At 37.1% G+C, this 22,816-nt stretch overlaps 1 protein-coding gene across 4 annotated transcripts in view; it reads right to left on the bottom strand.

The window, feature by feature from the left end:
- Positions 1-22,816, bottom strand: part of DPYD (dihydropyrimidine dehydrogenase) — a 371,706-nt gene that overhangs the window by 246,975 nt on the left and 101,915 nt on the right. For all 4 annotated transcript variants that reach the window (XR_012652042.1, XM_075038929.1, XM_075038930.1 and 1 more), the window contains exons 5-6: positions 12,844-13,005; positions 3,614-3,810 (exon numbers count right to left, since the gene is read on the bottom strand). Coding sequence is in view for 3 of the 4 variants with exons in the window: in XM_075038929.1 (XP_074895030.1) it covers positions 3,614-3,810; positions 12,844-13,005 (359 nt within the window). In the remaining variant the exon portion in view is untranslated. The remainder of the gene's footprint in view (positions 1-3,613; positions 3,811-12,843; positions 13,006-22,816) is intronic.

Raw genomic sequence — 22,816 nt, 5'->3', positions numbered from 1 at the left:
TGCAGTGGATGGGAATGGTGTCCCACAAATTCACCTCTTCCTCAAATCTGATCCAAGTTAGAGGTGCTTGGACAGGTGTTTGGTGTTTCCCAGTGATCTAAAATTACTTTTGCTCAAGGAACACCTCTTTGGCCTAGTGAGAGAAATATTTTGGTATATTGTAAACCGGTGGCATAGCTAGGAGCACAGGCAGTGAAGCTTGTTCACAGTCTCTAAACCAAAGCGAGATCTGCTCCTGCCTACTCTACTATAAAGCACAAATTTTACACAACTGGTGAAATGCAGGAAAACCTCCCCGTGAATGTGAAAGATTCAGCCATGTTCAGACAACCACAGACTTATGCTATGTCTAAATATCGCACCACAGGAACTGCAATCACGAGACACCTTTCTGTTGTAGCAATATTATTAAAGTTAGCTATGATGTAACATGCATGTGAAGGAACATCCTAGTTAAAAACACTTAAAAAAAGGCAGAGCGAACTGAAAAAGGGCACAAGCACTGCCCTTCCAAACAGCTGATTCCAAATACAAAATTAATTTGGTCTTGTTAGCCATTTGCAATAGTTTATGCAGCCTTGAAAATACACCCATTAATAACCCAAACTTGTTAAAAGATGTACTTCAAAGACTTACAAATGCAATAATAGATGATTGCTGCCACAGGCCAGCCTCCCTTCTGTTCCAGGATTAAAATAAGGACAAAAGGAATTGATGCCCTTAAACCTGATGTTAAACTTTCTACAATGAATGGAAGTAAAATTTGACCTTGATTGCTATGTGCTTTTTAAGACTCAAAAGAAATAAATACATTTCAAAATGCACTGCTTGACCATTAAGAATACTAACGGAACAGGCAAAACTTACTGTAAGGCTTTTTGCAGTAGAACAAACAACAGACTATGCTTTATTTTAAATTCAACTTAAAATATGAAGAACAGATGCAACTTAACATCACATTACTTCAAATATGGAAGCACATGGTAACTGCAGCACTGTAGTGTAAGCACTGTAAGCAACTGCAGAAAATACTGTATTATATTGCTAAGCCCAACCTGAGTCTAACCTGTCACCAAATAAAGCTTCATTGTTAGAAACATCTCATTATTTCTTACTACTTTACAGCAACAAAATTCATTTTAAAGCTGGTATTTATGAAAACGTGCTACTCAACAGGTGAGTAAGTATTTCATATACTAAATTTGCAATCCTCTATGGCAACCAGTTCAAGTAAAACAGCTCCAGAGTTAAATGCCTATGTATCAACACCTTGATAATTAGAATCATAGAATCATAGAATCGTTTAGGCTGGAAAAGACCTTTAAGATCACCAAGTCCAACCGTCAACCCAACACAACCATGCCCACTAAACCATGTCCTGAAAAGGTAGAATACTTCTGAACCTCACTGGGAAAAATGCAAGTAATCCGTTCAACTTCTCCATCATTGATTCTCTATCTTCCAGAGCACTGGATAAGTATTTCACATTATGACATTATGGATCAAATTCATTAATGGTTGTCTACTGATTTCAGTGATGCTGCAATGAGAAATACAAGTGCATCACCCTTCTTTCTGTTTCTTTTCACTTCTTATTTTGTAAACACTTTAGTGTGGTTACATCCTCAATATGTAAAATTTCTTTTTGATTTTGAATGGGTTGGTATCCACTAGTCAGTCTCTGAAATATTTTATCTTATACTTAGGGATTCCAACAAAGTTACAAGATACAATCTCAGCCATTGTTAGAGTGGTAAAAATTCATCTTCTAGTGTAGAGGACATGACACCATGCAAATATCTGCCAAGTGTTTACCATATGGGAAAACTGCAAAGGTACTGTCCTTTGAGTATCAGCAATTTGTTGAAGGTTTAGAATTGTAGGAGGTTTATTTCACTCTTATATGGTTTACTAAAGCTGCAAGTCCAGGCATACATAATGGATTTTTTCACTGTCACCTTTATTTGCCTAAGGTAGTTCATGAAAGCATTCTAAATTTAAAAATCTCCATTAAATTAGTATCTGTCTAAAGCATTTTAAAAATCTACTAATTCTTTCACTATGTAGGGCTACAAGTACTTATCTTGTTTTAAAAGTTTTGGATAAGGGAAAATGGTTCCTGACATAATTTTCTAAAGTGTTAATTTGATAATGTCCTGGTTTCGGCTGGGATAGAATTAATTCTCTTCCTAGTAGCTAGTATAGTGTTAAGTTTTGGATTTAGTATGAGAATAATGTTGATAACACACTGATGTTTTCAGTTGCTGCTAAGTAGTGTTTAGACTAAGTCAAGGATTTTTCAGCTTCTTATGCCCAGCCAGCAAGAAGGCTGGAGGGGCACAAGAAGTTGGGAGGGGACACAGCCAGGACAGTTGACCCAAACTGGCCAACAGGGTATTCCATACCATGTGATGTCATGCTTAGTATATAAACTGGGGGGAGTTGGCCTGGGGGGTGGATCACGGCTCAGGAACTAACTAGGCATCAGTCGGCAAATGGTGAGGAATTGCATTGTGCATCACGTTTTGTATATTCCAATCCTTTTATTATTGTTATTGTTATTTTATTGTTGTTGTTATTATTATCATTATTAGTTTCTTCCTTTCTGTCCTGTTAAACTGTTCTTATCTCAACCCACAAGTTTTACTTTTTTTTCTTTCCCGATTCTCTCCCCCATCCCACTGGATGCAGGGGCAGTGAGTGAGTGGTTGCATCATGCCTAGTTGCTGGCTGGGGTTAAACCATGACAGATAACAATCACACTGTCCTGGTTTCAGCTGGGATAGAGTTAACTGTCTTCCTAGTAGCTGGTAGGGTGCTACGTTTTGAGTTCAGTATGCGAAGAATGTTGATAACACTGATGGTTTCAGTTGTTGCTAAGTAGTGTTTAGTCTAAAGTCAAGGATTTTTCAGCTTCTCATGCCCAGCCAGCGAGAAAGCTGAAGGGGCACAAGAAATTGGCACAGGACACAGCCAGGGCACCTGACCCAAACTGGCCAACAGGGTATTCCATACCATGGGACGTCCCATCTAGTTCAGGAACTGGGAAGTGGGGGTGGGGAATCGCTGCTCGGGGACTAGCTGGGTGCTGGTCGGCAGGTGGTGAGCAATTGCCCTGCGCATCATTTGTACATTTCAATCCTTTTATTACTACTGTTGTCATTTTATTAGTGTTACCATTATCATTATTAGTTTCTTCTTTTCTGTTCTACTAAACCGTTCTTATCTCAACCCACGGGTTTTACTTCTTTTCCTGATTTTCTCCCCCATCCCACTGGATGGGGGGGGGGGGGGGGGTGAGTGAGCAGCTGCGTGGTGCTTAGTTGCTGGCTGGGGCTAAACCATGACACGCACCCTGGAATTTTAGAGGTCATATGAAAAGAATATAGGAGAGAGCCACCAGAGTTTCAGTTAAAGCTTGCCTGTAACTGTACCTATTTTAACTTGAATGATGAATTATTTAAATAAAAAATAAGTTTCCCAGATCTGAAATTTTCTACTCTCTTAATTTGGTAAATCTAGAGGGATCATGTATAAACTATGTTTGCACAAAATTTTTTGCTATGCTTTCTACAGTCATTGGAAACAGTGCTTTGTTGTCATTGTTTTTTACCTTAAGCCACCAGCATACTCCTGCTTTTCAAATATGGTGATGTTTGAATAGCCCAATCGAGCCAAAAAGGAAGCACAACTTAAACTTGCAGGTCCTGCACCAAGAAGAGCTATCTTCACATGATAGGCTTCAGGCATATCTTCTAGAGGAGGTAAGGAAGGGTTTCTGATCTGAGGAATATTCATAGCTTTGAACACCTGAAAAGCAATACATTCAACAGGTTACTTACTTTACATTCCTTCCTCAAATTTTATTATGAATACCATGATGGAAGCTTCAGCTAGTACCGTCCCCATTCATTGATGTATTATTGCAGATCGCTTCATAACATTATAGGGATTCCCAAATGGCATGATGGGTGCATTTGTGAGGGATGTTGTGGATGCACGGCTTGGTCCTTCTATGGTTATTTTTGTCTTAAAAATGTCTGAAGTCAGATCTTTGACTACTGTAAATTTTACAGAGAAGATGGAACCAGAATATGAGTAACAGAATAGTATTACAACATCAGCGAGACGGCAGAGAATCTCTGTAATACCAAAAATCTCCTTCCAAAGAATGTTCAGATTATTCCTACTGCTAGAAGAGTATTTCTGCGAATAACACAAAGGATTTTAATGCCAGTGAAAGCAGCTTTGCTTCTTCAAGAGACATCTTATGTAATCCTGGATAAATCACTTATGGCTTGACTTTTTAGAGGTGGTAGGTAACCAACCTTAGGTGGTGTTGAAACTTTTTTTAGGAACTGCCCCTAGTCTTCAGTGCTGTATTTCCAAAGGTAACCCATGCTTTAGGTACCTTCTCTTAGGTAATTCTAATAGGACTTATTTCATGTTAGTTGCTGATCTATTTCAGATATTCTCCACTTTTTAATTAGGTGTCCAAAAGTTGTAGGCATATCTGAAAGTTAGACAGTTCTCCCTATGCCTCAATTCTTCACCTGTAAAATGGTGATGATCCACTCCATTCTGTTCTTCACTATTGAAAGTACTTTGGGACAGTCTCTGACCACTACTATGTATTTATACAGAACCCAGCACAATGGGCTCCTAACCTAGCTGTAATGTCACACAGTTTATTTCAGATTTGCATTAAATCAATTCTTTGCTCAGGCATACAGGTAAGAGGCTAAGGCAGAAATAGTCCACATTCGCTGAGCTAGACTTCACTGTCCTCTGCATTTACATACATTGTAGGGGAAGGAATGGAGTCTCTATCTTATATAACCTACAAAAGGAAAAAGGATGGACTTGCAGCCCTTGCAGGCTACTAAAGATTAGGAGTGTGGAAGAGCATAGTTCCATCTTCATTTTATTTTAGGCATTAGGGGGAAAATATTTAACCCAAGGAGTATATCTTTGTAGCAGAAGCACAGTATTATACCAAAAGGATACAAGAGCTCATTGTATTGGGATTCTCAGCCATATCACAAACATGACAAGACTGCACCTCAAAAACTACCGGAAGCCAACATTGTTCCCCAGCTATTTCAATGCAGAACTGCGTTCCGTAAGTATTAATTAGTCCTCTAAAATACATATATTCTCATTTAATAAGTAGCTTATTTAACCTATTTAACAAGTTTACCAACAGTTTCTACTTTCCTTAGAACTCAAGAAGCAAAGGTTTTTCAAGTTAAACATGAATAGAATTTTTCATTTATATTTTGAATCAATGTTCATTTTCTTCATGCGCACTTGAGCACTCATGCCAGGTAAACCAATGATTAGTTCCTTCCCCCTCTAAAATTTCTGTGCCAAATTCTCCCAGTCTTTGTAAATTGACATAGCATTTTAACAAACTGCAAGAAGCAAGAGACAGATAATTGTTTTTAAAAAGGAATCATTTAAACCTGACAATTCATACAATATGGGAAGGTTTAATGTGGTTATTAATGGATTTCAAGGCTGAAAAGCTTATATTGTACTGTGAAACTAGACTGTGATAACCAAAATGCAAAAGGATACTTCTAAAATGTCTGCTTTGTTACATTCACACAGAAATGGCTTGAATGATACCAAATTTCCATTAAAGTCTCATGCAGTTGGTTTAGAAGGCTATTCAGCAATACAAACCATATAACTTGCATATTTAATGTGTATATTGAACACTATGAATATGCATATGCTTAATAAATTTATCACTAAATTCACTTTATTGTTAACACAATCATTTTTATATTTATTACTAAATAGTCATACCCATCAACTAAATGTTATACTAAAGTGCCGCACTACTGTAGTGCAGTGTTAAGCTTCAGAAACCAAGCACTCATGCAGGAAATCCTAGTAGTTCAGGCTGAATGGTCAACTTTAATTCTGCCTATTTGCAAATAGGGTGAAACTGTCTTTATGCAGCACAGCCAGCTTGTGCGGTAATATCTTGCCATCTGGAATTCAGTGGCAGTTTTGCATATTAAGGCTGGCAGGGTAACTGTGTGAAAATAGCAAACTGCTTCAATGCATTTCAAAAGATTTTCACTCACCTCATGGTGAAGTTTCCCTACAGTGTAATTCACCTAATTAAATATCACTGAATTCTTCTGTGTAAATCCTTTGGTGTGCAAAAATGACTACCTTGCAAGCAGTGTTCAATGCCACATTACACACAACTGTCCTCTCCAATATTAATCTGCTCAGACTGTGGTCAGGATACAAGTAAAGTTTAATACTATTGCCTTTCTTGTCCACCTTCCCGTCTGCCTTTCTTTCTGGCTCTCTCTCATACAGAAACAAAAGAGATTAGATAGATTATTAATAGACATTGATAACACTGGGCATTTATTCTTTAATGTTTTTATCAAATACTACGCAATCATCATTACTTCACCATCTAGGGCCTATTCAAACTAAACCCACTTCCATCCACTTCTTATGCTCCATGTCCATTAGGGTCCATAGAAAGAATATCCCAGTTTACAAAAAAGATTATGGAGACTTTGTCCTCAAGTGAGATACCATTTGACCAAACCAAAACAGCCAATCTATTCTGCCAAAGTTCCAACAACTGAAGAAAATTCTCTCTTGATTCAGACATTTATAACATATTACAGTTTCCCTATTTGCATTACTTCAACATGTAAAGGTGTGAGTTTGCTCAATGTTGTCTCCAATGTGAAATCTGTGGGTTTGTTCTCTTCTCCCTTGTAAATCAAACATCCTTCACTGCACTGGGGTTGGTTCTTGTTCCAAAACATTCAGTATACTCGACAAAGAGCGTAATTGGAGGCACTGCATGCAAACACAAGTTTGTATTAAGGTTCCACAATATTTCCCACATAAGCAAACTACAGTGGTTTTGATTGCTGAGCATCTGATTCAAGTTTAATTTTCCTAGAAAGTTTTAGCCAACTCATTTTACCTGTTTTTCAGAATGCAGACAGGGAAAAGTTTATTGTTCTCCTCGTGTAATAAGGTTCTGGTTCTTTTTTTCGCTACGTGACTCAGTATTAGCATGTTTTGATGAAAAGATGTGACATTTGGCAGAGAGTGGCAGGTGACTCAGAGAAATTCATTTTGCTAACCTGATGAAAATAATTTTCTGGCATAGTAAGCATGATTTAAATGAATCTAAAACATTTAAAACCATTAGAGCAGGTTAGAACTGTTAGTCAGAATCGTTATCTCAATTTTTATATAAATTAGAATAAATTAAAGTAACTCACTTCTGCCACTTTTGAGTTTGCTGATCAGAATTTTTCTAAAAGGAATATACTATAGATACCCTTCAACTATTTGCAGAATTCAAATATGGTCAGACAGTTTTACCCTAATTCACCTTTATTTAAAATTACCCTTGGAATATGACAAAGAATGTGTTAAATAAAACAGTAAATAGATTGAAAGTTTAACCTCAATGTTAAAATGTAAAAAAGCCTTTGCCTAATCCTATGAAACAAGATAGGCTGCTAAAAAGCATATTTGGTAGTCTCCAAGACATACACAGAGGGTATGTGACAGTGACACAGAGGGTCACATTTCTTAAGTAAAAAGTGCATGTTTAAAATGTCATCTTCATCACAAAACCTTCATCAACAGAAAAAGGCTGAAAAAAGAAAAAATGGGGAAAATGGAAGGAGCAGTGGGAAAATTTAATCTTTTAGTAACATAAGTTTTGACTTCATAACTAAATCCTTTATATTCTTGAGGCATAATGCTTGCTTCCATGCTGAAAAGGCTATAGCAAGAAGTTTATCAGTCAGGTTTGCCATTAAATATCCTTCCCTAAGATGATGAGAAACCAAACAGTTACTGATGTAGACATTAGCGTCTAGCTGGTATTTATTTTACTGTGAAACACATTAGTACATACTGAATTGTTATACACAGAACTGCTAGTGCACAGAAAGAAAAACACAAGCAATGAAATCAGCAACATTTAGGAACTGATTGTATTAGTTTCACACTTTCCCACTGGTTTCCATAGATATTTATCTGTAGGCTGGTTTACATTAATATGGGACAGTTGAATATTTAAAGAAGAAAACAATATTCTGCACAGATTTTAATAAAAAAAGAAACAAATTGCATGCTTAGTAATCTTCTTGAAGTTGTCAAATTACATGATCACACAGTTAATTTAATTTAATTGCTGTGGATAGCGCAGGATGTACAGGAAGTGTTTTTCCACAAACGTGAGCTAGTTAGGAAAACTTGTTGATCCTCCCTCCACAAGATAACAACTAAAGTTGTAATACTGCAGACTTTTATGTAAGTATGTGAGTGTTGCCAAAACTAGGGCCTAAAACATCTCATTAAAGACTTTTCAAACCTACATAACAACTATACATTAATATTATCCCAGTCCCAAGAAAACCTAGGGGCATTTCAGAGTCTATACCTCAACATTTCATGAATCCCACCACTAAAAAGGACATAGCAACATTCATGTAAATGCCTTAAAAAAACAAAGAATGTTTAGCGTCTGTAACACATGCTGTAGAGAAATTTATATAACTTGTCCAAATATCAGCAAGTCTTTCAGCATTGGCCTGAGAAATCAGAAGTCCTCAGATTCATCCCCCGAACTCTTGTAGAAGGCTACACCATCCCCTTTAGACAAGCCTAAAATTTTATAATTGATTATTTTAGATTTCAACAAGACTTAAAAGAGAAAATAACCTCTTTATTATTAAAATGTTAAAATATTATATTATTAAAGTGTTAAAATAAAAATTAATACCGACAAATAGTTTTATTTCTGTTTGTCCTGCTCCCCTGTCTTAGCTCCCCAGAACAATCCTCCTCTGATGACGCAGCATGCCTATCCATGCCAGTGACGGCGAGGGGCCGAGGCAACCATCCCAAGGCCATCCAACTGCAGGAACTGCAGCTCCACAAGAACCACCTTCTGCCCCCACCTATGTTAAAACTGATCAGAGCTGCCAATGTGCAACCAAAAGAGGGACCCTGAGCCTGAAAGTGCAGCGCACCCCTCCATGGCAGTCCCTCTGGGCAGCTGTTGCTTCCTTGCCTGTGGTGCGCTGGGGGAAAAGGGAGGTTCAGCACTCGGAGGAGGACCCTCACTACAGCCCACACCTCCCAGACCAGGCACTCTGCTAAGATGCCCCTAGGTTAGCAGCAGGTAAGCTCACACAATGCATCTTTCAGGAAAAAAACATATCGAGTCTCCTTTCCCAATTTCTTTCTGCTGCAACAGCAGCCAGGATATATCTCCAGAGAGGAACAAATCACCAGAACTGTTGCTGGCACAAGAGTCACAGTACTAAATGATCTAGTATTTAAATCTAGTATGCAGCAATTAAAATAATACATTTTCTATTTAGTTTGTGCTGCTCCATTCAGAATGATTAACTAGAAACACAGGAGAACCTTTAGAATCAGTAATGTCTATCCAGAAATGTTAGGTTTTGAGGGCTTCTTACTACTAACACTACAACAGACAATGTAATCGATCACACTTCCTTTTTACTACAAGCTTCCAAACTTGTACTTGAATAACCAGTAATTTTAGTTTATTTTGTGGGACTGACAGTCATATAGCTTATGCCTATATGTATCGTCAGTGCAACCTCAGTATATTTTCCCTGAACTTGTGTTCCAAAACCAGAGATGTTTCCTGATTCTAAAGTACTTGGGCAAAGGAGACAGATAAAGACATTAATATAATTTTGACCTGTGCAGTAGCAGGTGTAACCTGCGCTTGACACTCATCATTTATAATAGTGAGCTTTTACTCCATGTTATTCTCTAGATGCAACAGTTACCGTGGTAACTGCATCCCAGTATACACATTCTACACCACAAATACAAATGGACATTTCCTTTTTTTCCACTTGAACATTTAATTGTCAAAACCCACATTTTTTTCAGACTGGATTACAATTTACTTTAAGAATGAGCCAAACATATTTACAAAACTATATGGAAGGGTAGAAGGAAAATGCAGGAGGTGTGAGGTGCTATTTTTTTGTTCTACCGTATGCAAGACAAATATTTTACAATTAGGGAGTTTTATCTGCAGTATGAGCAGATGATCAGTCATTGTTCAGAAGCACAAAGGGGCATACGTCATACCCATATATTTTCCATTTTAAATCCACATTCCTGCTTTACTGCAATTTTATCTTTTATCTCAGCTAGCAGTTGTGCCTTTTTATTATCGCTTGCTCTTGTAATGCATCAAGTGTATGATCCTCAGACTAATTCAAAGGAAAAAAAAGTCTAAAACTGGCTTTATACACAATGGAGTTTTCAGTAAATAAGCCCCTGTGGGACAAACTATTACACAGTGCATGAGAATTACCATGCAGCTCTCATTAAGAGTAACACATGTTGCACACCTAAATTACACAATTTGCTAAGTTACTCATATAGGTAAAGCTGTGACTACACTTTGCTTGCAGTATCTGGGCCAATTTTTGTATGAGCAGTAGTACCTTATGATTTTCTTCAGTATTTTAATCTATATTTTTATAATGATTGTCACTTGGAAGCCCTCATAGCATTATATTTTTTTCAACTATACATACTTTCACACTAAAATTTAACTGAATGAAAGCTAAAAAAAAGTTAATTACAAAAAAGTGACTACCTATGATTTCTAATTATGAGTACTACAATACATACAAATTCTTCATTAAACAGCAGTAAATCTAAACGCTATTAACAACTAATTTTAACATTTTTAGGGTACTATAAAAATATTAAGATAATAAAGTTTACTAAAATGTTATTTTTGTTAAAGTACTAAATAGAACTGTATAAATTTTATTTTGTTAGAACTCTTGACACTAATATCACTTTAAACAAACTTAAAACATTAGGAGCAAAGCCATTCAAAGCTATTCATCCTCTCTGCAGTTTTCATATCAATCATTGTGCTAGCACTGAGCTTTTTTTAATAGATTTCTAAAGATTTTTGAAGAAAAATGGTAGATATTTAGCATTATCTATCAAGTCATAATTCCCCTCTATTAATCACAGCATTAGGGCTAAAAAGAGACACAAATCAAGTTTTAACAGATATTACTTGCATTTGGTTCCTAAACAGTAATATTTCATCATTGTATTTATCATCTGCTTGACAACTGTTTAATCTTCCTTTTTTTCTTTTTTTTTTTGGTGTGCGTGTTTAGGGGTTTTGTTGAGGTTTTTTTGGTTTGGTTTTTTTTTAGAAAAAAATAAGTGTTCTGCTTTGCAACAAATACTAAGTTTTTACATATATGGAATAAAGACCATTAAAAGAAAAGCTAATAAAATCGCCTCTTGACTGATAAAACCTAACTATTGAATATACACATAGAACAAATACAGTTCAGTGTTTCTAGTCTCATCCTGTAAATGAGAACTTTGGTCCAAACTGTACTGATTGTTATGCTTATATGTTCAAATCTCAAGAAAATCGAAGTGGATAGCTGCTTAAATGACAGAGGGGAGGAGAAAGTTCAGCAACAGCTAGCAGAAAAGTTTAGCAAATGCTCCAGAAGTTTTACAAATCTCCTGGAGAGAAGAAAGGAGGGATGCAAACAGATAAAAGAACTGCAGCAGGTAGCAACATTTGCGCATCAAATCATGACCAACAGCCATTGAGAAGGGGGTGTGAAGTCTATGAATGACAGCAGAGGAAAAAAATTGGCCTTACAGACATATCATCTGTTACTTCCAGATAGCTTTGCATTTCTATTTTGGTCCTTCCTACAAAGTTTTTTTTCTCAGGCTTTGTAAAGGTGACTGGAATTTCATCGTATGTTTGTAAATATGATCAGCCAAATCGCTCAAGATACAGAAGAGGGACATGCTCATTAGTTAAGGACTGTATAGAAACATGCAATCTTAACACATACATATGCCTTTTTTTATACAGCCACAACTTCCTCACTTCTACAGAGACCAAAATCACAATTTTTACCCAAATATACTTCAGATAGATCAGATGAGGTGCCAGCTGAGACCATGAGTTTGGTACAAATTCTCCATGCCCTCAAAGGAAGTTAACAAATGAGTAGTAGCCTCCATCTTTCTTCAGATGGAATTTGGAGCATTGAAACCATACAGTCACAAATAATGCACATGCACCTCAACAGAAACCCTTTAGAAGACTTTGTAACATCAAGTGGCAAGTAACAACCTTTGCTTCAGTCACCAAAATATACACATACCTTTATGAACTAATAAATGTACACATACACACATGTGTGTGCATCTGTATTTATCTAGATAGATGCACACAGACATATATTTCAGGTCAGCCTGAAACTACTTGTTTATTTAGTTTTGGCAAAAAAGGACAGTAAAAAGTCTAAATCATCTGAAACTTTTCCTTTGCCCCAACGCCAGTACCAATGCACACTAATTCTGCTATAGGACCTACCCTATGCCTGGAACAGTTCTACATCTCCTTAACATGCAGTTACAGATGCAGGTGCACTTGATTTTTTTCCCTACACAGCCTACTTCAGTAACATCCACAATTTCACCTGGCTTAGATAAAGCTTTCATTATAAAAAAAATTGTCTCAACTACTACTGTTTCTAAAGAGTCATCCTGTTCACAAATAATGTTCCTTATATTCCTACAAAGTATTGCATTATGAAAGCATTTCTAAGCTTCTGAACAAGCTGTAAGAAAAAGGATAATTATTCTAACTTTCTACACCTTTATTTTATTAGTACCAACTTTTTTTCATACAAGTCATTAACAAAGGCAAGCATTTAGACAATACTTATTGGTACAGACAAATAATTTAAGACATTTGCAAGTCCTACCTACCTCAGTAGCAAACTGCTGCAATCCACCAATATTAATTGGTCCCTCCTCAGTGGCATACAAATTGCAGCCACCAACACAGAGTTCTGATGTTGGACACACCATTCCACATGTCAGGCCAAGTGGATTGTCTGAAAGAATCATTTTGGCAGCTCCATAGTAGTTCTGAAGGAAAAAGGGAAAAAAAGGGGGGGGAGAAAAAAAAAATAAAAAGAAGAAAAAATAAGAGAGAGTCACATAACAAGGAAGCAAAAATTCAACAGAAAATACCAAATACTTTTTCTATAACTGGCTAGTAGAATAATATAGAAATATATTAACTAACACTGACATTATTTAAATGTACAACATGTTATACAGCATTATGTTAAGGACACTGGAAAAAAAGTCTGCCAAACCATTGATTATGTGAAGATAAAACTTAACTTTTTAGTTTGCAAAATAGTTAAAAGTATCTTCAGTCTGGGTCTTCAGTAGGATTTTTAGCGGCTTAAATCTACATTCGAAAACTACTGTGCCTGCATTATGTATTTGTTAATACTTTCTCCATTTCTAGGTCAATTGGGCAGTAGTTGAGTTGTAAACCTTGTTGGAGGTCTGACCAGAAAGGGCCATTTAGATTATCAGTTCTTTATGACACAGGGAATGAAAAGCTTATTTTACACATCTGCGCACACCATCTCTGCGGATATGCCTGTCCTTCACACCAGATCAGTAGGGCCAATTGTCCCAGACCCATGATGAGAAGAGAAGGTTTCCTATGTAGCTACCTATAGATACTGCATTACTGAATTCTTTTTGGAACTCTTTTTCCTCAACCACATACTGATCAGGGCAAACACTTATTTTTCTGTTTCCCGAAATAGCAAACCAAGGAACTGATTAAAGAAGTTATGTACAATTTACAACTTCTCAATATTCAGTGCACATCTTCAGGAAAGGAACCATTCCCTGATATATGAGAGCTAGCAAGATTTCTTTCCAATATAAAAATCTAAGGAATGGACATTAGCCAGCTCCCCATGCCTGATGCCATGAGAAAACAACCCCTGGTTGTTTTTCAGACTGGATAATTCTCTTAAGAGGGAGCATGAGAGGAAATGCCAGCAGTAAACTGAAGTCTCATTTAGAGGGGGAGAACTACTGATTGCAGTTCCAAATTTACATTATATTTACATTAATGAAATTATGGTGTAATTAAAGCAAACAATTTACATCCTATCTTTTCTTCTGTATAGTCAACATAGAAGTTTACTAAACTGTATACTCTAGTCCTTTCTTCATTTTACCACTCCTCCCACCCACTTCAAAAGCCCCACCGAGGGTTGTCCATGAAGATGGGTTAATGCTAGTTTGCTTTAAGGACCAGAAGACAATACAATACCCCTTAGAATTAGCACACGGCTGAAGTTCCACAAAAGTTTCTTCAGCTTTCTCCAAACTAGCAATAACTGAGAGATTAAAAAACAGTATGTCTCCTTCCTCTTCCACTACCTCTTCCATATTCCCATCTTCAATAATCATCACTAACATGAAACTGTTTTTTATCACAAATATCTTTACCTCTCTGTCCCAGGACAGCTGACTCAGAACAGCCAGAAGATGTAGCGTTCAAATGACATGAAGTACTTGGTCACAGCAGACCCTATGCAATGCCTGTGACTTACTGCCTGTCAAGTAGGCTAATGTATGCAGAAGCGTTCATTCAAAGTGAATGCTATGCCAGAGCAAGAATCCAGATATGAATGAGAAGAGCAGTGTCAAGATCTGACAACATAACCAACAGTGGGTAACAAGACTTTGATTTGGGAGGTTCAAATTCACTAAAGGCATATCAAAAGACTGAGCATAAAATTCTTAAAGTTAAAACTGATGCAATAGACACAGCTAGAGATTCTCAAGAGAATGCCAATGTTTAAGAAATGTATTTGTAGATGTAACTGGACCTTTTGCTTACAGATGCTGGTCTACTGCACAGCATGAGCCCCTGTCCATCACCTAGAAACACAAAACAGCTACTTCGGTGTATTTTCATAGGAATTTTTAGACACTATTAAAATCCATTGAAATTCTAACCCTGGCTGAATAGGCAATCCCTTTACGCATCTCTTCTGGGAGAACTTTCAACCATTTTGCCTGTGGTGACTGGTAAGGCACTTTATCACCCCAGATTCTCATTTATTCCAATGTAAAGGAGTATTAGTTAAACAGAAATTGTATGTATTAGCAAACATTTTTGCTCTTCCAGATGAATGATACTGGTTTGATATGCCAGATTGTTAGAGCTGCTAAAAACAGCTAGTGAAGACATTGTAAGCTCAATGCAGCAGCAAAACACAGAAGTCTAGTTATACTGGAGATGTCCCTGAAACATAACCATGCAGACAGCAGAGGTGACAGTCAATGCAGGAGAACCACGTCTTTCTGAAGCAGCACTCAGAGACCAGCCTAGATACCTTACAGCATCTTAAGTGGCACTAGATGTCCGTTCCCCAGGCAATTACATCTAGTCATTCCTTTTTTCCACTCTGAAGGAATAATTACAAACTAGTAGTGGGGATTTTTCTCACTAACTCAAAGACAAAACGGTTTTCAAAGGATTTTTGCTCAGTTTGATATTTCACTACATATGAGAGTTATATTTTCCCTTCCTGTGTTGTTCAGGATTATTATTTTTATTATCTTCAACTCTGGTTCAATGGAAACAATTACAACAACATGCATTTCCATCTAAGTAACTTCATTAAGGATTTTCTACATTTTTAGGCTATGTAATTAAAATCAATATATAAAACTAGTTATTATGCCAAGAATGCAAAACTGTTAAATATTCCTTTTTAAAATATATTTTATTACATATCTGTAAAGCATATTCTCACACTTGAGCTGTGCCACTACAGGCAGCATCAACACAGCTGGCACATTCTAATTGTTTTGCAAGCTCAAACCAAACTTTGAGCACAGCTATGCTACAGAAAGACAGGGTACATTAAAGGAGCAAGTGACTTCAGAGAGATGGGATCAGGGTCATTGTGGGTGTAGGACTGAGATCACGGCTTATCGAGGGGATATCTAGGGAAACCTGTCTCAGAACATCATGCCGGAGTTCAGTAAGGAGGAGGCTGGGACTGAAGTCCTAATGGGGGTAAGGCTAACTGCTGCTGAACTCTGAATTTGGGGGAAACATGACGGAGTATATAAAGGTGGGGTCCTGATTTGGGAAGTTTTGAGATGTTGCTGTCATGATCCTGGTTGTTACTGCTACCACTAGTTTAAAAAAAAAAAAAAAAAAAAAAAAAGAGGAACCGTGTCCTCTTCACATGAGAGTAACAAAAGCTATATATAGTACATTACCATGCTAAAATATTAAGACATTAGATAAACTGTATCAAAGAGTATATATCTTCTAGTCTTAACACGTGAAACAAGTTTTAATGATAAATTAAAAGACAGTCACACCTGAAGTCCAAAGTGTTCCACTCATCTTTGGGAGCAGCAGGGCAAGTCTTCTGCACTGCTTCACTAGTGTGCTCCAGCTGTGCTAAAGTGGACTACTCTAAAGATGAAAGGGAAGTACATGTTCAGTGCTGACTTGGTTTCCCTGTCTGCCAACAAAAAGTCACCCTGTGTCAATTTTACCATTGGTAAACTTCTAACATACTTACAGAAGAGCTGCAGTTCCCTAGCTCTCCTCTTCCACCTTCCAGAACACCAGTGTAACTAACCACTGTTCCCATTGCCATTGATACTGACCACTACCAGTGAAAGGATATGGCCACATGCTGCTACCATGACTCTGTGCAGTGGCTCAAGAGCAAGCCCATCTGCAACGTTCCTGATACCCAAGGCCCAGTCCAAGCATGGAGACTGGGCTGTGAGCAGGACTTCAGGAGCCCAGCTCTGACTTGCTTCATCTCTTTGTCCTTCCATTCTATTTAATCATTTATCCTGCCTTTACTGTGTTGATTTATTATCTAACATATCAAAAATTATTAAAAAAAATGTTTTACTATACTTGACAAAAACTGGCAGGGAAATACAGTATAGTCTAGTAAATTACACTAAGTGGTGTTATACAAACTGTATTACAAAACTGCAAACCGTTGTGTTACTACAGTAATAAATGAGAGTTTGTAGTATAGGTACAGTAGTATATGTACAGTATCTTAAATGTTTAGTTACATGAACACTTTGTGCTTTCATAACTTTTTTTTAAGCTGAAAACATGTATTAATGATCATTACATTTACCAGTGACATTAAAGGTAGAATATTCATAGCATATTCACATTTTAGAAAAAATTATTGATCACTTTTATTTCACAAAACCAGGGTGTAGCAGACTGCACACAAAACAGACATGAGATGCAGACCCGGCAAGTTGGTAACTACACAACCAGATGTTATATGGGAGAAAGGATCAGAATTAAAGGGAGGCTGGCTTCATTAAAATGACAAAGTTACTCCAGGGCATGGAATGCAAGAAGCTACCTTAGCAGTTCGGAGTAATTTTTTTAGATGCTGAAATAATAAGATGACTCAGTTGGCTAGTTTGTTACAGACGTCGTAGAGGAAGCAAGTCTAAAACTAGAATGTTTCTGAATTTTTTAATGAGATAAATGCCTGCTCATGCCTTTGTTCATAGAATCTTTTTTCCTGTGCACTTCCATAGAAATAAATTAATCTAACTGCATAGGATGTTTTGTAGTTTCCTACATCAAAATGTCAATAAATACTACATTGCTAACACAGGGAACAAAACCAACCCTTAAACAGACATCAATAATCAGTGGAAACCAGGCAGAGGAGGATCTCCACACGTATCATTTGGAAGCATTATATAATTTGCATGCAAATGAGACTGGTTTTTACTTGAAAAAAAACCTATTAAAACACATAGGATCAATACTGAGAGACCAGAAGAAATTGCATTTACTATCAGGAAATGCTTATAGCATCTTTTCTTTCAATTCAATTCAGGAGCTTTCTATATAAATTCATTATACATCAGGGTGTTTTGATATCGTCATTTTCTCAAAAACAATGAAGAATATGCATTATTATGTTTTGTGTAATAAAAATGAACACACTGCCTTCATCAGGATTTGGGGGCAGAGTGCATACTTTAAAAGAAGAAAAAAGTGGTAATTTCCTTTTCATCTGGGTTTAGTTTAAAAAAAAGAGAGACATAGCAAAAAATATGGGAAATTATCACCACCTCCTATCCTAGTTCATGTTCTGTGATGGCTTTAAAATTTACTCAAGATGTATTGGATTAAAATATTTTCACATACCAAAGAGCCACTATTTAAAGTACGTTGTTATGTAAGTAGCATTTTTCACATTGACACAACAGTTCAAATATAACAAGAAATACCCCCAGTCTGTCAGCCCCCCCAAATATCTTCTGAAGAAGAATGAACAAAACATAACAGCAACTTATCAAATCATACATATTCTATATTATAATGCTGATGATTTTTAATCAATCCAGAAATCTTTCACATCATTTGACTTGTGTCATCATAACAGGACTGTAATTTCACACAGTGTCACTATCTTTTTATGAAAAAGAACGGAAGAAATATCTTGTACTGTCATTTTGTCCTTTGTAGTCTAGAATGTGAGAGATTCCTTAATTGACATAGTGTCATCGCAAAAGTCTATTCTACATAATTACACTATGGCAACTGAAACCAGCTGTCAGCCATTCCATTACACTAAGTACAAACAGACATCTCAAGAAAAGTCACTGTTTCAAGTGCATCAATTTAACACCATTACTACTTTTTCTTTTAAATGTTTTTTTGTATTTAGTGACCTGAAATATACAAAGATTAACAGAGAAAGCTGAATAAAACAGCACTTTCAAAAACCTGGGGCCTCAAAGGAGTACTTAAAGATTAATTGTGATGCATATCTGTATATAATTACTACCAATCATCTAGCAGCTTTCTGACTTCCACAATCCTTCATTGTATTAACAGTATCCCACTTACAGTATTTTACATATGAACTGTGACTCATGATTTTCTAGAGTCTTTGCAATGGCATATAGATGTCCTTTGTTAATTTACTCAGAGTTCCTCCGGCACAGAAAAAACATCATTCTGTTTCTCTCACCTGTCATAATCCTATGTCTCTCACCACCCTTTCTCCCTTGCAATCTTTTATTCATTTCATTTTCTCTTAATGATCCCACAGCTTTCTGTCTCTTGCCTTCCTTTGTCTACCCACTTTTCTTTCTCACTTCCAGTATATTACCACAAACACTTTTTCCTTTACTCCCTCAATCTCCCAAACTTCAGATTCACCCTTATACCTTGGTATCCATCTCTGTCTTCCAGTTTGTTCCCTCTCCCATTTCTCCCTTGATAAAACCCCACACATTTCCTTTGGTTTCATTTAAACCTAAACATTCCTCTGAAATCCTAAAACTTACTCTCATGTTCCACAACTTTCTCTGTACTGTTCCTGGCATTCATTTCTCTCTCCCCCATTTCCCTACCAGTATTCTGCACAGTCCAGGGACAACCTTTTATCCAGAGGGAAGCGCAGCTTTGTTGGGTTTAGGGGTTTGGGTTTTTTTGGTTTTCTGTCTTTTTGTTTTGTTTTGTTTTAATGTTGGCCACCAGAAGGCTTACATCCACCTATAAAGTCTGTTAGAAAACAGCTGACATGTCAGCACAGACCAGTTTATTACTAAGGGATATGGGAGAAGATGGTCTTTCTGAACAAGGAGAAAGCTGTTGAATCAATGTCAGGAATCATTGTAATACTGCAAGACTTGAGATAAAAATGTGAGAGCTAGTAACAGAGGGCTGCAGCGACAAAGTGTGATTTTTGAGTACTGGTAACACAAAAGATACTTCTGCACCCCCAATTCTTCATTATAGTCTCAGACTATAAAGGCTGAGTCACTCCTTACACCTATGCCATGTAACACAACAAAATCCCCATGCCTAAACTGCACCAACAGTTGTTTTTCAATGCAACTACTCAACCATAAAGTTGTCTGATGACAAAAAGCCCCAAGACCATCTCACTGGACAGTACAAAGGTAGAGCATGTGAGCAGCTGTTGCTTTCTAATGGGCAGCTTCCTCTGGCACACACTTCTGCATAACAGGAGAAAAGCTGGACAGGCTGCAAGTGTTCAGGCTGATGGTTGCTTCTGGGAAGCTGTAGGATTTTCTGCTGCTGTACAGTATATGCTTGTGCCAGCCCTAAAGGATGATGGGTGCTGGAGTTCCATTTTACCAACTCCTTGCTTTGATATAGCAACACAGGGAAAGGAGGACGTAAAATTCTAACATCACTCCTAGTACTCATTCAGGGATAGGGAGGCAAAGCTTTCTTCTGCAGCAGATGAACACTTTTCTCTCAGTGTTTTTTCTTTTTAAAGAAAGAAATAACTAAGATGGCACTTGTGCATTATAAAAAAAAGAATATACACTTTGCAATGCTGAAGATTCTATTTAAAGAGAGGACAGCTGGAAGTCAGAATACTTGTTTGCCATCTTCTGATGTTTAGAAACAAAAGTAGTGATGTCTGCATGGTGAATTTGAAGTCTGGTCTCCGAGAGACACAATTGCAAGCAGTCTGTATGAACCAAGAAACACTGACTGAGAAGACACAATAGAATAGATTGTACCTTTATAAAGTGGATTTGTAATCCAGTTTGTATGGAAAAAGAGAATGGAAGTTGTGGCCTAAACTCTACTGAGTCACAGCAGCTAACACAATACAGCGTAAGTGACATCCTTTTTCTCAAAGAGGCTCAAGGCTCATTGAGTCTGGCAATTCAATTACCCTCTGAACTCACAAGCAACCCCTCCTCCCCTGTCCCTCTTCTACTCCTGAGCTCAGGTCTAATGGCAGAACAGCCAGAGCAGCTACATTGTATATGGCCTGTAAATATCTAAAAAGCCTCAGGCTTAAGAGAACAAGAATCCCTGACCTTTCATGATTGCTATAGCAGTTTTCCAACAAAACAAACTACATACAATAGAGCTCTTAAATACCTGACAAAGTAATTCATTTTCAGTACGCTGCTGTCTAAATACTCCATATTAATAATGAATCATGTTTAAATAAATACCTGCGTGCAATACTGCTTACTGCTTACACAGGGATGAAGACAAGGAATTTATTGAACTGAATCTCCTCTAAACAAGCAGAAGGGCAACCTGCTGAACGGATTTTCTCAAGTGAGTGATGAAGAAAGATTCAGAAGCAGGACGGGGACTTCAATAAGCCTAGAAAGCGTACCCCAAATTTCTGGATTTATTGACCTCAAATACCTGAATGTTCTACACTTCACCTATTTATTTTGTCTAGAAGCTACCAGATAAAAGATTTCCAATTAAAAAAGAAAGTTTATTTACAAGGTGAAAACAGCAAAAAAGATTTTGAGAAGTATTTTCAATGACATGTAAAATATCCTTGATCATGTGAAGTAAATACTCTTATGACAATAATACAAAAATATTCAGCAAACAGATTGCTGAATGATATCCGAATGATTATTTCAATAGAAGTTTAGAAAAATGCATAACAAAGTGAAAAATTACTTACTGGTTCCATTAAAAATTTTCAAAACTATAAGTTACAGTTTTAATGTGGTTTTCAAAAGCACACCATTCTTGTTTTCTATCTGCTCTAAAAGCATATGGTGCAGGTACCCCAAACATCAGAGCAGCAGACTGAAAGAGGGGAGAGGACACTGCAGGAGCAGCCATGGTAGTGGGCTCTCACAGAGACTCTGCCGGGGTCATGCCTTCAGGTGAACCATTTCAGCTTTCAGTACCCCTCTCAACTTCCACCTCATATTTATTGCTTGCTTAGCAGAAAGCAATGAGTCTCAAAGTGCAGTAGTGTAAAAACAGCAGTACATACCTATACGTAGAAAAAAATCCTATTAATAAAGGAAACCAGAAGAATTTACTGTTACTTTTTCTGAAGAACAGAATTTGTTACAACAGAAATATTTTCTAGCAAAGGCACCAGAAACTAATTCATCAAAAGGAAAATTCAGCCTAGCAGACTGCAGCCATGAAGTCAAGGTTGGGTTCCCTCTAGCACTGTTTATTTCCCTGAGAAGTTGCTTGGTACATGAATTACAGGAGGCACAGCCATTGACATGGAGGCCACAAATACACAGGGCTTCCTTAGCCTTCTTTCTCAGCCCATGACTTCAGCTATTTGCTAAGCATATCTGGTTGTGGGTTTTTCTCACTTCCAGTTTTTTGGATTTGTTTTTTTGTTTCGGTTTTCTAGTTTTCTGTTTGTTTTTAAAGACAGCACTAGAGCTGTTGCAGAGGAATGCTTCCACAACCATGCTATATTAGATTTCTTACAATAGGGTAAGGAAAGAAAGCAAAGGGTAAGACTGTATGTAAACTTACACTTGGAACTGGATTTCACAGAAGCAGTGCTGATTTTAGGCATGCAATTTCCCATCCTAACATCTTGGCTAGCAGAAATCGACTACCTGACTTTTTTAAACTTCCTGTGTGCGAATGTTTCCTGCCATCTATGCAATTATCAGGCATCAACTTGAGGTAAAAGCAGTTACTAAAACCATTGTATATCTTTTCTAAAAACTAGTTTCAGAGTGGATACAGAAACTATTCATAGATAGGGATAGGGTCCAAAAAGAAAGGCTGTTAAGTATGTTTCAGGAATCTAATATACTTAGGTATTTCCGTAAAGAATGTTAAATCTCCTAAGAGAATAGTAGTATATTGCAATTCTTTTCTAAAGCAGTATTTCCTGATAAAACAGCAAGCGATCGGGTCACCTGCTCAGGACAAAACCAGCATCTTATCTAGCTTTTGCAGCTTCCAAGATGATTTAAAAGAATTACCATCAAACAGCCCAAACTCTGTAGGGTTGATCCACCTCACTCACCATCTGACAGGTTAAATCTGGCCCTATTAAAACCTCTAAGACTGTACCCATTGGCTTCAGCAGGG

This window comes from Buteo buteo, chromosome 10 (genome assembly GCF_964188355.1).
Source record: "Buteo buteo chromosome 10, bButBut1.hap1.1, whole genome shotgun sequence".
NCBI classification, from domain to species: Eukaryota; Metazoa; Chordata; class Aves; order Accipitriformes; family Accipitridae; genus Buteo; species Buteo buteo.
The sequence above is the reverse complement of the archived record's forward strand: the minus strand, read 5'-3'. Positions and strand labels throughout refer to the sequence as shown.